This window comes from Artemia sp. Qi Xiang Cuo, chromosome 20 (genome assembly GCF_049724085.1).
Source record: "Artemia sp. Qi Xiang Cuo chromosome 20, ASM4972408v1, whole genome shotgun sequence".
Taxonomy (NCBI): domain Eukaryota; kingdom Metazoa; phylum Arthropoda; class Branchiopoda; order Anostraca; family Artemiidae; genus Artemia; species Artemia sp. Qi Xiang Cuo.
The window spans coordinates 27,652,462-27,671,344 of record NC_142813.1 but is presented as its reverse complement, the minus strand read 5'-3'; the positions used below and the strand labels follow the sequence as shown (position 1 = coordinate 27,671,344).

Genomic DNA, 18,883 nt, shown 5'->3' with positions numbered 1-18,883 from the left:
AAAAATATAAGTTTCATTAAGTTTAATTTTATCCATCAAAAGTTACGCGCCTGAGAAAATGTGGTTGATTTTCGAAAAAAGGGTGAAAGGCCCCCTAAAAAATAAGGAACCTTAATGAAAATCACACCATCATATTCAGCGTATCAGAGAACCCTACTGTAGAGGTTTCAAGCTCCATCTACAAAAAAGTGGAATTTTCCATTTTTTGCCAGGAGAAAGATCACGGATGCGTGTTTATTTGTTTTTTTTTTTTTTTTTTTTTTGTTTTTTTTAATTAACCCCCTCATATACCTAATAACGTATACGTAATAAAAAAAACAATAAAAAAAAAACAAGCGATACGGCTCAATAGTAATCGAAACTTTTAAAAACGGAATTTTGATGTCAATAAATGTATCAAAAGAATGGGCTTATAATGCTGATTCTAAATATATAAATTTTTATTAAGTTTAGTAGTACTTATCAACTACTACGAGCCTGAGAAAAATTACCTGATTTTTTAAAAAGGGGTGAAACAGCCCCTACAAGTGAAAGAATATTAATGAAAATCACACCGTCAGATTCAGCGTATCAAAAAACCCTATTACATAGGTTTCAAGTTCATATCTGCAAAAATCTACAACTTTGTATTTTTTGCCAGAAGAAAAATATACGAATATAGAAGTTCGTTACGTAAATTAATTTGTAAACTACGTCAGAACCAAATTTAGAGACAGCCATTTAGCAAAAGAATTTTTATGCAAATTTGTTTACTTATTCAATGACGGTGAGCCAAAATCAAAGCTATATTAATTCAAAAACGTTCAGAAATTAAATAAAAAACAAGTTTTTTAAACTGAAAGTAAGGAGTGACATTAAAACTTAAAACGAACAGAAATTATTCCGCATATGAAAGGGGCCGTCCCCTCCTCAACGCCTCGCTCTTTACGCTAAAGTTTGACTCTGTCTCACAACTTTATGTTTTTAAACAATAAAAACTTTAGCGTAAAGAGCGAGGCGTTGAAGCGGGGACAGCACCTTTCATATACGGAATAATTTCTGTCCGTTTTAAGTTTTAATGTCGCTCCTTACTTTCAGTTTAAAAAACTTTGTTTTTTTTATTTAATTCAGATATAAAGCGACAAGGAGAAAAAGAACGGCATGCTTATCTTTCTTAAGCATAAAAAAGAAGGAAAAACAGGAATGAAACGCAAAATGTTCACGCATGTAATGTATGAAATATTGTATTGAGAATTTCATCGATATGTATTTCCAAAGAATTTTTTGAACTTTTGGTATTGATTATTGTTATTTTCATATCAATTCCGCATTTCCTCTTATACCTTTGCTCAACCTCTCTACGACCAAGATATGGAATGGTTCAGTATTAAAACAGATTAAGTAGGTCGTTTATTTTTCCCTATTTCTAAAGCAGTAACAAAGCACAAAAAAATCCAAATTTTTGATTTCTTGAATAGCAACCGAAAATCAAAATTTATCTGACTTTAAAGTTCTGTTTCAAACTTAGATTATATAAAAATAAATTATTCTATCGGTTAAGACAAATTGGTCTTCAAAGCGTTTGCTGGTCTTACAGTATAATAGCCAAAAGTAAGGGATATAATTTTAGTCGCTTACCATCAAAAATAGACTATTTATCAAAGCCTTTTTTTAAAGTTGATCCACTTTTAATGAATCGTTAGTAACCCATAACTGCATAATATCTACCCCCAATTGACTTATCAGGAAGAAATTAAGTAAAACTTTGAACAATTCCTAATACAAAGAGAAAATTTCTTACTGTATCTCGAGCTGAATATAAACTGCCACCTGTTACATCATGTGTGGCATAGAGTGGGGAGACAGGTGAAGAATATAGCTGGTTCTCTGCGATCCCAGGCCTTACGGTTAAAGGTCCACTAATGTTTGGAACAAACTTCCCAGAATCTGTAAGATAACATAACTTTTACATATCCCTAATCAAAAGCTTAGAAACTGAAGCTATATCAAATAAACATTTTTTTAGCTAAATTTTAGGAACGATTTATACATATGTTTTTAAATATCCAATGTGGTGAACTCTCGGACATAATTACAAAAATCACAATAGAATAGTTGCAAATCCTTTTAAGAAAAATAACATTCAATTTTGCATCTATTTAATTTAGTAAGTCTCTTAAAATTTGAAGTCAGCTCTGACGTTTTAATTCAGTTAAGTATTTAGTCAGTGTTACAAAAATGGCAAAGGGGCAGCAGTCAGCTTCCTAGACCAGGAGAAAGTAAAGTAAAGAACGAATAAAACACAAATTCATACCTTAAAAGAGTCTTAAAATTAATCTTTCTGTGACATATCCCCCCTGGTCCCCTAAATTTAATTATAGCACTTCGGTTTACAGTTTTTCTCCCAAGTTGTAATACTGTTAGGCATACCCATCAATTAAAAACGTATTTAGAAAATAAACGGTACTGAAATGAAATATTTATTGCACCACTTTTGATAGCAATTTACCCTTATTTTATGATTATCTAAGCTTATGTACTTGTGTTTTTCATCCTTCATTTTATTATTTACGACTGTTGTTAGTTTCTCTGTTCGGTCTACATCTCGTATAAACAAAAATGACGTAGTTCCCTCCACTATTTTAGTGGAAATTTTTTTTTCCTGAGATCCTTTTAATAATGAACATTTTTAAATTGCATTTACGACACTACATTTCGCACCTTTTGCTTTCAAAAGGATAGCAAACATAAATAAAAAACTTAAACACATTTTGGACTTGCGTTAATTAGCCTTTCCACAAAGAACTTAATATTATAAGTGAATCTTAATACATCTATTATTGAAAAGATGGTCAAAAAACAATTAAACACATGCTCGTGGTCCGAAATGAAAAGGCAAATATAAAGCAATTATGCACCTTTTATTTTTCTTCAACCGATAATTGATGCATTGCAGCCAGGGATGTACCTTACCTTCAGATTTTATTCATTTTTCTTTTTGAAAACTACATCAATTTAGATTCTGAGCAGGTTATATCACTTAAAGCTATCTCAAGATTAAACACTATAAGTTCAAGTAAAGATTTAAAGATGAATTATAAAGATTTAAGGGTTGAAGACTATAAATATAAGAAAAGAAAAAGCTCAAACTAGTTTTCATAAAACCTACCAGGTTTGCTATTTTGCTTTGAATTAGAATTTCTTTTAAGGCTTGCTGTTGTATCATCTTCATCGCTGCTGTGACTTGAAGCAAGATACATAGTTCTGTCCTCATCTGAGTTGGTTTCAGTATCATAGTATTGTTTCGTGTCAGTTTCTGACCCCCCAGGCTCAGTCTGGGATCGAGTAGTATCGTGCTTTTTTCGTCTTCGTAATTTCTTTTTGTATGTACTGTCACTTTGAGAGTTGCTTGCAGTGCTTTCAGAAAGGCCTCCCAGGTCACTCCTGCCAAAAAGAAAAAGCTTTTAATACACAAGAAACCTCATGATCCTTCATTGTTTGCATTTCCACCTCATCATTTAGTATCATACAACTAACTTGCTAAACTAAGAATAACTTTATAGGAAGTAGGAGAATAAGGTGGCCTTGATCTCCTAGAATTTTGCGGATCCAGGATTTTGGGACGAAACATATATGTTTTACTTTATTGCTCATCAGATTTGTGTGAGTTTCTGTGCACTTTACAGAAGTAAAATGCACTCAGGCCAGAAGGAACTCCTCTAAATATGTCACTAACTGTGATTATTTAAATACTTAAAGCCAAGCAACATCTAGTGCACAGCCTGTGGCGTACGGTTACATAAATTAAAAAATGAATAAAAAATTATGTTTTTTAAAGTTAAAATAGAGATTATAGTCTGAAGCTAGTCAAAGACTTGGCTTTCCCTAATAAAAAAAATCTCTTTATTGGCTCATTACATCTGATCTACTTCGTTGCCTGGATGCATCATTTAACTCAGACAGAACTTTGAGCCTTCTAAACGGAGCCCTTGCTCCGTCAATGATGGTATTAACAAAAAATATTTTCTCTCCCTAAAGGTCAACCCTGAAAACTCCTCTCCCCTTACCCAAGAAAACTTGAATCTTTAAAACTTTCCTAATTATATTCTCCATATAATTTGCATTCGTAACATTTTAATTTCACACAAACAGGGGATCAGCAGGATATTAAACAGAAGATTTAGAAGTCAGTTTTGACTATAATGCAATGCTAGTCATTTGGTAGCACAAAATGTCTAAAACCTGTAGATGTTTGTTAATATGCTTAACCATAGAGGATGCTCATAAATGTGCTTTGGAGTAAACTTAATCAGATTTTGCTATTACATAAAACTTTATAACTCACTTGTCTTTTGGTATTAATTCTGGCTTAAGGAATATCTTAGTGACTTTTATAAAAGTTAAGAGTCAATCAAGGGCTTTGGCACTAAAATCTCAGACAATATAAAAACAGAATGCTCATGCTTTTAAATATTTTTTCAAGTAAACTGTAGATCACATGACGTCGTTGAACAATTCCTGATTTTTAAAGATATTCTATATCCGTACTAGGGTTTTTTTTAATTTTCCAAGCAGATACTTAGATCTATGATCAAAATTCAAAAGTTTACAATTAGAAAAACTTTAAAAAATCATTCATGAATCGTTTAATATGACTGCATACTATTGTTGAAACTACCTTTCATCACTGGTGATAGTAAAAATTTCTTATACGATACCCACTAACTTATAATATGAGCGAAATCAAAACCGATTTCACACACAGACGGGAACTAAAAATGAAAAATTCATTATATAGTACCATTAGTTTTATTCCCTTGACAAACCCACTTTAAACCCTTGTTACTAATTTTTATGTGTAAATCTGTAGCATAATAAGTGAATCACTGGTTGATCGAATCTCACCTATAAGGACTGCTTCCAGTTCTGACAGTTGAGCGTGAGGTTGTACTATTTGTTGAAATTCCAACATGTCTTCTAGATGACCGGAAATGATCTCCGTTTTGGTAAGCCAGAGCCGATCGCTAAAATGAACAAACAACTTTAGAAATATAATTACGCTTTGGGATGCAGATATCCAAGAACAGACAATCTCGAAAAGCTTTTAAAGGCCATAGTATTACTTGCAGTTTACTGAAAAAAAAAATTGGATTTCAAGCAGTATGCTTTTTATTTGTCATAACTTCAGCAGCAACACAACAAGAAAAATATCGAAAGGATAATCAATTAAGGTTTGCAATTAAGGTTTACAAATAGTGGTGCTTCTCTCCCTCCCTCATAAATCCTCTATACGACTTGAGTCTTCATATATGTTTCATTAAAAACAATGTGTATTTTGAACAGTGAAATTTCTATTTATCAAAACAGCGACAAAAGTAAAATAATAAAATTACCGTAATAATCTAGATGACAAGAAAGAACCAATGAAAGTAGACTGATTTTTGAACAGATAATAATATAATTTCCTGGAAATCCAATCAATTTTTATTTTTCAAAACTATAATTATAAAAAGAGCCAGTTTTTAAAATACGTTTATTTTTCAGTATATCACGAATGATGCTATGACCTTTAGAAGGTCGAGGTAGTGGTTGTCCAACTCCCCTGTTGTTGGCCATTTTTGTCCATTTTACATTTGACCAGATTATTCATTTTGATTTTTGATTTTGACCAGATAATTTTACATTTGACCAGATTATTCATTTTGATTTTTGTTTTTTTTTATGATGAATTAAAAAAAAAAAATTAACTGAAAGTAAGGAGTGACATTAAAACCTAAAACGAACAGAAATTGTTCCGTATATGAAAGGGTCTGTTCCCTCCTCAACACCTAGCTCTTTATGCTAAAGTTTTTTATTGTTTTAAGAAATAAAGTTGTGAGAAAGAGTCTAACTGTAACGTAAAGAGCAGAGCGTTGAACAGGGAACCGCCCCTTCTATATATTTAATAATGTCTGTTTGTTTTATGTTTAATGTTGCTCCCTGCTTTCAGTTAAAAAAAATTGTTTTTTTATTTAATTTCTGAGTATTTTTGAATGTATACAGGTTTGATTTTGGCTCACCGGACATGAATATTTAAAAAAATTTGCATATTAATTTGTCTTTTTTTTGGCTAAATGGCTTTCTCGAAATTTTGTTCTGACGTAATTTACGAATTAACTTACGTAAAGAACTTCTATATTCGTATATTTTTAATACGTATATTAGGGGGTTCGCCCCCTAGTCAATACCTCGCTCTTTACGCTAAAGTTCAAATTGTGTTCCAATTCTTTAAGAATGATCCCTTAATCAAAAAGGCCGTTAATTAGAATAAGTAGCTCTGATGAAAGTACAAAAAAAAACTTTTACGTAAAGAGCAAGGTAATGACTACGGGGCGAACCCAATCATATACGTAACAATTTCTGTTCGTTTTAAATTTTGATGCTGCTCCTTACTTTCATTTGAATAATTGTTTTATTTATTATTTAATTTCTGATCGTATTTTTCAAGGCCATATCCAGGATTTTTGTTCGGGGGGGGGGGGTTACCCGATTTTTCCCGTGGACTTTGTCTAACATCCTCGAGCAACATCACGTTAGCTCGAGACCGTTAGTCCACCCCTTGCGAACGAGGACGCGTCCACTAGGCATACTTTCGTATCTTTAAGGGGCATTTTTTTTTTTTTTTTTTTTTTTAGTAACGCAAAAACAAGGTTTTTTTTGGAGACAGCAAAAACAGTTAACGCAAAAAGAAGCCAAATAGTAGAAGTAGTCTATATATTTTTTAGTTGTTTTTTTTTAGCTAAAAGTATGGGCGAATATCTATAAAACGAAATCCAAGCGACGATTTTTATTCCCTGCAAAAATGTCGATGACCTTGTCAGGGCATATGTCAACGTCCCTATGGACTGCAAGGAGGGCTAAGCCACTCAATCGTTCTTCTCCTGTTGAATTTCTCAGCCAGGTTTTGAGCCTTCTGAGCGTTGAGAAACTTCTTTCCGGAGTAGCAGTGCTAACAGGCAACGTTGCAAGAGCAGCCAGAAGAAGAAAAACATCTGGAAAAAAGGTGGCGTCGCATGCCTGAAGAGGCCTACACAGCACAAGTAGAACTATCTGATACCGGAGCATTCTCCCACTTGATGCGCCGTAGCTCAATTTCTTGCTTCAGACAGTCTGGCTCGGGAAGAACATCGCCATACAATTCAACCAATGATTCCAGATGTAATGCCTTCAGATCGAAAGAGACAACTTTGGTAGGAGAAACGACGCTGAGATTTGACAGCAATTTCTGATGAAGCACAAATTGTTGTTTCAGGTCGGAAGTGAAGTGGTCCAGGAAAGGAATAAAGAGCGAGGTTCTATAGTGGTTGAGAAAGTATTGATTGTCTGCGTGGATACTCTGGCCACCTTTCGTCGTTGGACGAGGCATCTCCAGTCCTAAGTCACTGGCAAAACGCTGAACTTCGTCGAAAATAGACGTGAAAGCAGTAGCAGCATTTCTCGCATTTCCTTTGTTTTTTGAAAGGACAGTTTCCACGTGCCTGCATGCAGCTGCCAAATCACAGTCAACTGACTGAATAGTCTTGCACAATGGAAGCGTGAGGCAGAAAAGCTCTTTGACCACATGAAGGCACACAACAAATTACAACTGGTTCATCGTGTCCAGCAACTGCGCCACTTTTGCAGAAGTTTCTGCATTTCCGTTCTCTTCAAGAGCTTCCAGGGATCGCAGGATTGGTCGGTACAGTTCAAGAAAACCGCACGACTGAATCGTGGCGCTCCACCCATCTTGTTTCGCAGAGTCCGGTTAAAGTATGTGTCCTTGAATCCGGTACTATTTCGTTGATCTTCTCTTTTAAATTCTGTGTCCTGAGTGGGGAAGTATGGTAAAAACTGCAGACTTGTGACAAGACACCGAAGAAATACTTAAGCGACAGAATAGAGCATACAGAAGAGATGACCAAGTTGAGACTGGGCGCACTACAATGGACATAAAGCGCCTTCGGATACTTTTCCCGTATAACAGCCTGGACATCCCTAAGATGCCCACTCATCGCTGCTGCACCACCATATCCCTGACCAATCATCTTGTTGAGATTAGGACGAAAGCTTTCCAGAAATAGTAGGATTGATGAAGCCAGACCTTGCCCAGTCAAATCAGAAACTGGGGTAAAACCAAGAAAGTCCTCATGCAGATTCCCTTTGAAAGTGTAGTTGACGCTAACAGACAGATTCTCGGTATTCGAAACGTCCACCGTTTGATCGGCAAGTACCGAAAAGCATGGACTTGGGTTTAGTCTTTCCACAATAGACTGCTGAAGAAGCTCCCCGGATACGGCGATAATACCATTCTGGATGATGGGAGAAAGATATGTGGCATTTCCGGCTACAGAAAAAAGATGGTTCTTCAGAATATCGTCACCATGTCTCACCCTCGCCCTCAGAAAGTTGAGGATCCGAGACCGAAATGGGGCCAGAATCGTTGGTACCACGAAGGGAAAGCTGTTGCCGCCCACAAAATCTCACCATATCCACAATTGGTCACAATGTCTGGCATTTTTCTTCAACCTGCGCTTTTCTTGGCGCGTCAAGTTGGAGCAAGATATTGTCCTGCCTTTTCTCCGAGATAGAAATGAAGTTTTTAGACGATAGGATGCAGATTCTATGAAACTCAGCTTGTTAATGAGCTGTGAAGGACTCTATCACATTCTTGCAGTTCCTGAATGGTTTGGTGACTAGATTCCTCAAGCACCGGTGGCAGCCTTTGCCAGCTGTCTCTGACGAGAACAGAACGCAAAATGTGCAAAAAGCAGCGTCCTCACACGGAGAGTAGGGAAACAAACTGAAACGAGCGAGCCAAGTTAACTGAAACTTCAGCTTCCGTTTTTCGGATACTGGAAAAATTTAGGAAATATCTGGAGTCCAAGGGCTCTTCAGCAAACGAAGTTTAGAATTTGCATCGAGACTGGATGATTTGTTGACAAAATGACCGATGCCATTTGCAAACAACGACAGAGACTGGGTTGGTGCAGGTGCGTGTTTGGTTCCAGTGTGCGTGATTCAGAAGCTTCAACGACGGCTCCAGTGCCCTTCAGATCCACAGGTTTAGATGAATGCTCCGCAGACGTCCCGATAACGCCACTGTCAGAAACATCCCTGGTCCGCTTGGGCGCGAAAAACGACGTAATGTCACACTTCCTCTTCATGTTGAAAATCGCTCTTCTCTTATCCAAGTCCGAAATTGAACTGAACTGAACTGACAATCTTGCATTCCCTTATATTATTCTCTTATATGCATTTTTTACCTTGAGCCCCCATTAATTCTAATTTACTATGCAAGGTCTGACCTTGCATAATAAGGCGAACATGGGGCTTCTTAAGTGTGTAAGCTGATCACCACCATTTACCCAAAAAATTGCCAGATGATTTTTTTATGCCACAAAATACAATAGGATAGTAGTGCATATTAACCCTAATTTACTACGCGAGGTCAGGGGAACATGGGGTTACCTACGGTTACCTAATTGCGTAAGCTGATCAGAACCGTTTACCCACAAAATGCAATAAGATTTAGTGTGGGAGCATATTTTTTTCTGGTAAGGTTTTGTCTTTACAGGTATTTTTTAGACTAATTTTTGACTCGGTCAAAAATTTCGGGGGGGGTTCAAATCGGGTAATCCCCCCCCCTGGATACGGCCTTGTTTTTTTTTAAATAATGCTGCGAAATCCGGCGCCCCCTTCATAGTAATGTCCCCTCCCCCATGAAATCTTTCTCCATGGAAAGATCCTCCCATGTAATAAGCCCTCCCGCAATATTCTAGGACCACTGGTTCGATACGATCACCCCTGGCGAAAAAAAAAAACAAAAAACCAAAAAAAAAAAAAAAACACGCATCCGTGATCTTTCTTCTGGCAAAAAAAATACAAAATTTCACATTTTTGCAGATAGGAGCTTGAAATTTCTATTGTAGGGTTCTCTGACACGCTGAATCTGATGGTGTGATTTTCATTAAATTTCTATGACTTTTAGGGGGTGTTTCCCCTTTTTTCAAAAATAAGGCAATTTTTCTCAGGCGCTTAAATTTTGATGGGTAAGACTAAACTTGATGAAACTTATATATTTGAAATCAGCATAAACATTGGATTCTTTTGATGTATCTATTGGTATCAAAATTCCCTTTTTTTAGAGTTTGGTTACTATTGAGCCGGGTCGCTCCTTACTTACAGTTCGCTACCACGAACTGTTTGAATTATTCATCAATAGCAGTGTTTGTTTATTGGATTATTGATTTTGATTTCTGTTCGTTTTGGGTTTCATATCCTTATTAATAGTAATCTGTTCTTTTTAAATTAAATTTTTATAGGGCTTTATTTCGGGTTGTCTTAGGTTTTAATATAGCTGTTTACTTTTCATTTAAAACCTCTTTTCTTGAAAACATCGTCTTAAATTAGTAACACAAAAAGAAAACATAAAAGACCTAATATGAATATTTTTCTATGCCAGATGAATGGTAAATTGTAATTAAAATCAGCATACAAGTTTTTGCTGTTCATTTTTACTGTAGTTCTCTTTTGGGGGTTTTTAATTGATTTTACCTCAGAGCGTTTTACATGTGTACAAGCTGTACTTTTTTTTTCAACTACCTATATTTGAATTCAGGAATATTTCTTTTTAACTTTTAGAATTCCGATGATTTTTTTTTACTTTGAAGGATTGTAAAACAAAATCCTAACAATCAAAATCCGGCTGTCGTACATTTAAAGACCACATAAATAGTTCCCTCGGCCGCTTTACAGTTCTTGGGTAAAGTCATTAGGTATATCTTATATGCTTAAAGGTACCTAACAAAAATGAGACCGCCACTTTATTAGGTCTTTAACAGGCCAACTCGTGGTTTATTTGACATATGTTCTAAATTATTAGTGGTATACTAATTTAATGTATTTAGTACTACTAAAAAGCCCTGCAAAATTTCATAAATAAACAACTTAGTTGCTGAGTATGCACATTGGGTCAATTCCTCACAACTGGAATTCTTAATATGAAATATTAATTTTATTAAATTGGCTTGATCTGAATAGTATTCTTCTTCTGCAAAATTTACCTTTCACATTAAACTATCCTATATAGCAAGAGGTTTTGTAATAGCTTAATTATTCTAATATATTAGAATGCATCTTAATAAAGGGTTAACCGTTCGATTTGTAAATCATTATTCCCCAGATACGGACGCTTGTATCTGCCGCTGTATGTAGCCGGTGCCGCTAATGTTTTGAACCATCGCTTTACTTTCATAGGATAAACTTGTTTTTTTCTTTATTTAATCAAACAGTTCGTGGTAACGAACTGTAAGTAAGGAGCGACCCGGCTCAATGGTAACCGAAACTCTAGAAAACGGTTTTTGATACCAATAGATACATCAAAAGAATCAGATTTCAATGCTGATTTCAAATATATAACTTTCACCAAGTTTAGTCCAACTTATCAAAAGTTACGCGCCTGAGAAAATTTGGCTGATTTTCGAAAAAAAGGGGGAAAGACCCCTTCAAAGCTATAGAACCTTGATGAAAATCACACCATCATATTCAGTGTATCAGAGAACCCTACTGTAGAGGTTTCAAGCTCCTATCTACAAAAACGTCGAATTTTGCATTTTTTGCCAGAAGAAAGATCACGGATGCGTGTTTATTTGTTTTTTTGTTGTTTTTTTTCCCCAGGGGTGATCGTATCGATCCAGTGATCCTAAAATATCATGGGAGGACTCATTGGATCGGAAATTAAAAGTTCTAGTGCCCTTTTTAAATGACAAAAAAAATGGAGGGCAACTAGGCCCCCTCCCACGCTCATTTTTTTCCCAAAGTCAGCTGATCAAAATTTTGAGATAGCCATTTTGTTTAGCTTGGTTGAAAATCTGATAAATATGTCCTTTAGGATGACTTAATCCCCCGAAGTCCCCGGGGGGAGGGCTGAAAGTTATGAACTTTGCCCAATGTTATCATATAGTATTGGTTATTTGGAAGTATACAAACGTTTTCCGGGGGGAGTTTTTCTGGTATAAGCGGGTTTAGTGGGTTGGAAGTTATGTGGGAGGATCTTTCCATGAAGGGAGTTTTAATGGGAGAAGAGACATTGCTATAAAGGGGCGCCGGATTTCCCAGCATTATTTAAAAAAAGATCAAAAATTAAATATAAAAAACAAGTTTTCCAACTGAAAATAAGAAGTAACATCAAAACTTAAAAAGAACAGAAAATATTACGTGTATGATTAGGTTCACCCCTTAGTGAATACCTCGCTCCTTAAGCCAAAGATTTTTTAGTACTTTCATAAGAGCTATTAATTCTAGATAACGGCCTTTGTGACTAAGGGGTCATTTTTAAAGAATTGGAACAAAATTCGAACTTTAGCTTAAAGAGCGAGGTATTGACTAGTAGGCGAGCCCCCTAATATCCGTATTAAAAATATATGAATATAGAAGTTCGTTTCGTAAGTTAATTCGTAAGTTACGTATATTTATTACTAATAAAACGTTCGTAAATAAAATTAAACAAGTTTCGAGAAAGCCCTTTAACCAAATAAAAGTAAAATTAATATGCAAATTGTGTTTTAATTATTCATGTACGGTGAGCCAAAATCAAAACCTGCATAAATTCAAAAACGTTCAAAAATTAAATAAAAAAAAAACAAGTTTTTTAAACTGAAAGTAAGGAACGACGTTAAAACTTTCACCAAGTTTAGTCCAACCCATCAAAAGTTACGCGCCTGAGAAAATTTGGCTGATTTTCGAAAAAAAGGGGGAAAGACCCCTTAAAAGTTATAGAACCTTGATGAAAATCACACCATCATATTCACACCATCATCATCACCATCATATTCTTTGACTTTCTCACAACTCTTATTTTTTTAAACAATAAAAAACTTTAGCGTAAAGAGCGAGGCGTTGAGGAGGGGACAGCCCCTTTCATATATGGAATAATTTCTGTTTGTTTTAAGTTTTAACGTCGTTCCTTACTTTCAGTTAAAAAAACTTGTTTTCTTTATTTAATTTATATAAGAAGCCTCCTGAGTGCATTAGAAGCAAAGACTATATTATTTCAATAGAATTATGGAAGAGATAGCTGACAGTAAAAAAAAAGAAAAAATAAGCCAAGAATCAAAAATAAGACCAGCTTAATGAAAGGAAAACTAAAAATTTCTTACATGAACTTCAACAATAAGGTTAATTTTTTAAGGCATATTTGGTTAATTTTGAAATTTTAACAAATTCTGGAAAAAATCAACTGGATAAAAAGAAAAATCTAAACTGTTCTTACCGGTGCTGAGCTTCCCAAACGAGACATGGTCTCTTCCATGGGCATTTTTTGTCCAGTTACTGCTGCAATACTTCTCTGGAACCTCATTCTTACACGACTGTTACCCAAGCAATATCCAAACAACATAAAAACTCCCATACCAATAGCCATAACGGAGAGAGCATATGATAAAAAAGAATGGTTTTCGCTAGCGTTTAGTAGTGCCAAGGACCAGAGACATCCAGACATGGGAAGAAGTACCAATCCTAGCCACAAGTAAGACCTGAAACATTTGGCTTATATATATATATATATATATATATATATATATATATATATATATATATATATATATATATATATATATATATATATATATATATATATATATACGAACAAATAAATTAATATATTTATGAGCCCAAGGATAATGCTTTTGTTAACGAATCATATAGCTAAAATAAACCACATACTTGCAATTCTATCATGGAACAATTAAAGACTAAGATATTCCTATTTTAATTCTTAGAATAAAAAATACATGAAATATTAAATTATAAATTACATTTCACAAAAACAGCATTGGCTTTAGTACTTTCTATAGCTTGCCAAAACAAAAAAAAAGAATCAATACGCTTACTTTAGCCTAACTTAACTACATTTTCCCGTATTTCCTTAAATGATCAATAATATGCATTCTATACGTATTCCTTGATTCAAGAAACAAGGCAGACTACTAAATGCGTCGATCAGAATATTAGTACCTTTAAGACACAAAAACATTTCAAACATATAATCTTAGCGATGTTAAACAACATTTTTTATACTTTAATCCAAGCATTAGCCTACTATTTTTCACAAAAATTGTAAGCAATTATTTAGACAATGGAAATATTTACTTTAGAAACATACTCTGGAAATACATACTTTGTATGTTAGAATTTCCTTTGAGCTTAAATTTTTATTCTTTTACTGAAACAATGGTAATCATATAGGCAATGAAAACAACATCAAGGCCAAGATTCAAAGGACAAGTAAACCTCATCGAGACTATCTTTCTATTCGAGTCCCCTAGAGGCCACAATATTTTATCAATTCTTGAACTGCACTAAAATAAGCCATTTCTGACAGACATTGAGAAGCACGTTATTATACCTTATGGAACCATAGTCTTCAATGTGATCTTTGACAGTTGAAGCTGCATGTAATCCAATACCAAAAAGGCCCAATGAAGTTAACATTAACAAGCAAGATGGTCCAACGAGGCCCCATGCTGCAGATTCATAAACTGAGAGCCAACAGCTAGAAATAGACATGTTATCATGTTTCAGAAATAATAGAGACACTTCGGTAGTTAGCTATTTTGCACAAGTTTAAGCCTTTTTTACGTAAGTAGTATAGTAGTATAGTAAGTAGTATAGTAGTATAGTAAGTAGTAAGTAGTATTTGTTTAAACGTAAGCTGTTATTTGGCTTTGTTGCTTATTGTCTTTCTTATCTTTTCCTGACTTTCGATTCAATTCTCATTTCGTCTAAACATTGTTTATAATCGTTTTTACAAACGCCTCCTTCTTTTCTCATTACACCTTCTTTAAGATGTAAGAGGTTCTATGTTTCCCGCTAGTTTATATTGTTTCTTAATTTTGTGCCCGTTTTGTGTTTTATGAACAATTCGGAAGTTACAAAGTGGGCACTTAAACTTAAACCCTTATTCAGTCCTTTTTTAAAATACTAGTTCTCACATTTCAGATTTCTTTTTCTTTTTTTCAAGACCAATTGCAACGATAAAAAAGCTTCTATTTCAACTACATTATGTTAATTAGCAAAAATGTTGAATTATAGACGAATTACATCACAAAAACATACAATCTTAATTTGTTTTTAGTTATAGTATATCTCTGTTAAATATAGCAGTATCTTTGGAAAAGAAAGTTGATGACTGCAACTTTTTGTTGCTAATGTTTTTTAATTGTAGATCTACGAAAATCTGTAATGAGACATTAAATTCGATACGAATATTTTCATTTGAAAACTATAGTACTAATTTTTATTGAAAATATTCAGTCCTAAAAAAAGAGAGAAACCTTGGTTGGAAATCACTTAAATGGTAAAGCTGATACTAAAATTTGCAAATTACTTTCTGGTTTCTAAATTCTGTTAAATAAGAATAAAATCAAACTGTCTGAAACAAAAATTAAGAAGAGCTTAAAAGGTCATAAAATAGACATTTCATGATTGACTTGTATGAGAAAAAGGATGTCACCCCAAGAAACCGATATCAAAATCTTCATTTATAAATCTCAAAATTGAATCCTCCCATTATTTTATTTTTTCAATACCATTTACAATGGTTAGCCTCCTTATATTAATCAGAAAAGATGCTGATTTACAGAGGAGAAATATCACAAAAAGATATAAATTGGACATGATTTTTAATTATAGTCCATCCTCTCTTAATAAAACAGATTTTTTTTTTAATTGGGAACTTCTGGCAGACAACAATTGAAACTGAATTGAAAACAAACTGGAAGCCGAAAAAAGTGAAAATCTTATAAGGATATACGGTCAACTTAAATGAGGAAAAAGAGGGGACAAAAAAAGAACTACTTCTGCAACACCGCATAAGGAACGATAATAATTCAAGCAATGAAACAGACTCCTTTTTTAATTTACATACAACAAAGGATTGGTACACAAAAGTAAAACCGGCAAAAAGAAAGATAATCAAAAAAAGTAATTGCCGACTTTAAGGCTAAATAGTCAACCTTGAGGGGGAGGGATATCAGAGGACTTTTCCAAAAAAGATATATAGTATTAAGATAATGTATATGGCTTAGCCCACTATTTTCTATATTTTTTCTGCAGGGGATGGGGTATAATTCAAGCCTTGTCAGGGGGGAGGGATCAATAATCTTTTATATACCTGTATATCTATCAAGTAAATTAAAATATTGAAGTTCCTTACAAAACTACAGTTCCATATTGATCAGCTCTCACTCCAACAGTTAGAATTGTAATAATAGCTGGCACTGCATAAGCTAAACCATAGTAACATCTCATTGGACCAGAATCAACATCCCTTATCTCCGTTAGCATACGATAGAAATGCAAGGCTGATATTGCTATCCATGTGAAAACAAGTAGCCAGGTGTATTGTAAGGCAATTGCCATCATCTTGCACATAAACTGAAATAAAAAAAATCCTTAATATAGCTACTAAAAAAGGCTTTGATTTAGTATGTACTAGCTATGGGCTACTTTAAAAATGAGTAAATTCTCAAGAAGAGTACTTTTTTCTTTTGTTATTTTGCTACGAAGCAACTGTTCACACACATGTTATCTTTTTTCAATTGTATTTTTCAGTGTTTCAGCGCATCATTTTTTTAGTGCATTTTTTAGTATTTCGAAGAAGTCATGAGACTTTTAGTCTTCTGTCTTGTAGGATTACATTTTTTTTCTGTAAATTTAGCAATAATATCCCTATAATATCCCTATAATGGGATATTATTTAGCAATAATATCCCAAATATAATGTCTATAATGAGGAAAAACGTTTTTTTCATTAAATAATTATTATACACATTAAAGAAAAACATTAAAAAGCACAATCATCACGCAAAAGTTTCTTGTTTCTTGTAAATTGCCCCGAAAAAGACACAGCCCAGCTGAGAAATATTACGGAGCTTAAAACTGAGAAACCGTCCTATCCTAAGAATAAGCTTCTTTGGAACCGTGTAGCGTAAGGTACAACATGGCAATATATCTTCGACATCTGATATTATATTTATGTATCTCTTCTAGATTTCCAAAAAACATTTATAAAAAATTCCGTTTTGAAATCTCAAATCCCATTTATTACTTTCTGATTAAACTTCTGGTTTTATTAAGTTTTCAGAAATTCGTGTGCATACAAATTTTAGCCTCAGAAAACTGAAGAAAATTATGCTGTGATTCGGTTCATGGTTGGGGACGGGAATTTTAATGTTTTTTTTTAGCATATCTACGAGAAGGGAACATCATATGCCATCCAGTAGCAATCTCGTTTTTGAATTTTATTTCTGAATATCTTTAATGGAGAGATCCAGCCTGGTGAGGTAAAAAATTTGATATGTAAATTTCCTTAAGAGACCAACAAAAAGCTTACCTCTTCGCTAATCAAAGGCGCCCGAAGTTTCAATGCGACAAGATACAGAAGCTGAGTTGAAAAAAGAGCTCCAATGATGTTCTTAGTTATAGTATTTGTATTCGTCGCTTTTCCATGAAGACAGCAAAGTATTAAGAATGATAAAGCCAGTAAAGCAAGACATGTCACCAATCCGAAATAAGTAACGACATTCTCAGCAGTAGATGGCTCTGTTAGTGCCTGAAATATAATAGTATCTAATAAGTTAACTCAACTATGGTGTATTATCCCATTGCCACAGAAAGATGGTCTCAACTAGAATTTTTCCACCCCCCCCCCCCCAAAAAAAAATAATATCTGACTCCCATGATAGATTTTACAAATCGGTTGCATATTTGCAAATTGTTAACCATGTATAGCAGAAATACTTATTGCAAATTTTGGGAAATTTCTTTGGTTGGTTGCAATTGCATGGTTCGTATTTCTTATGATATGTCTTTTACGCTCGGAACAGCAGCACAGTACTGTCTTTCATGCTTTGTTATCAGGTAATAATGCGACAGTATATTTAAATTTATCTTAAGATGTGCTTCTTTGGATCTCAATTTTAATGCTTTCCAAAAAAAAAAAATCCAAACTAAGAAAGCCCTAGCGAACTTAACCAAAGGGTTTCTTTAAATATAGAAAAAGAGAATATCAATTCTAAAATTAACATAGCTATTCATAAATACTTAAAGAAACCCTTGGTGACTCGAGGACTTTTCCATTAAGTTTTACAGACTTCAAAATGACTCAAATTAAAAAATATCATGATTTGACGAACTAAACTTCAGTTTTAAATTATACATCCATTCATACATTACTATTTAGATACTTCATTATTTTCCCTGACCAAGAGTCAAGCATTTTCTAAAATTCCGAAAGCAAGAAAAAATTTATTACAGTAAAACGAACATAATTTCAATGATGTAAAAGTCTTCGCAAAATTGTTTTTTTAGTTGTTTTTTTTTATCTTGTTTTTCTTCTGTTACCAGCGGGAATACTACTGAAAACAACATTTCCAGCTTCAGTAAGTTTATCAGAAGAATTTATGTTTCAAATGTTCAGACCGATGCATTGGATCTTGGAATGTAAATTTATTTAGAAAGGTAATCAAAGAGACGGCAGGACAGTCTTAACATCATTACTAAATAACGAATTATGGGCACAACAGAGAAGATTCATGTTATAATGAATGTGTTGAAGCAGTAAAACAGAGGGCTTAAATGTATTGATGGCCAAAAATTCATTAAAACAAGGATTTGGCTAAGAAACTGAGACCAGAGACGGGGGCAAAGGTCACTAGTCTGTGCACACACAAAAAAAAATAAAAGCAAAGGTGCCGACCCCTAATTACAATATCGAACTATAATTTATATTTCCAATATGAATAAGTTAATATCAAAATCTAATATTTTTTGCGGTTTATTAAGGAGTGTATCCTTTAAATTTCAATATACTGAGGCAAATACAAAA

General features: G+C 33.9%; 1 protein-coding gene across 1 annotated transcript in view; it reads right to left on the bottom strand.

Moving 5' to 3' along the window:
* Window positions 1-18,883, bottom strand: part of LOC148940057 (protocadherin-like wing polarity protein stan) — a 421,746-nt gene that overhangs the window by 15,611 nt on the left and 387,252 nt on the right. Inside the window, exons 28-34 of the mRNA XM_089106281.1 lie at window positions 17,390-17,608; window positions 16,211-16,431; window positions 14,402-14,548; window positions 13,268-13,529; window positions 4,885-5,003; window positions 3,149-3,423; window positions 1,781-1,926 (exon numbers count right to left, since the gene is read on the bottom strand). Coding sequence (XP_088962407.1) covers window positions 1,781-1,926; window positions 3,149-3,423; window positions 4,885-5,003; window positions 13,268-13,529; window positions 14,402-14,548; window positions 16,211-16,431; window positions 17,390-17,608 — 1,389 coding nt within the window. The remainder of the gene's footprint in view (window positions 1-1,780; window positions 1,927-3,148; window positions 3,424-4,884; window positions 5,004-13,267; window positions 13,530-14,401; window positions 14,549-16,210; window positions 16,432-17,389; window positions 17,609-18,883) is intronic.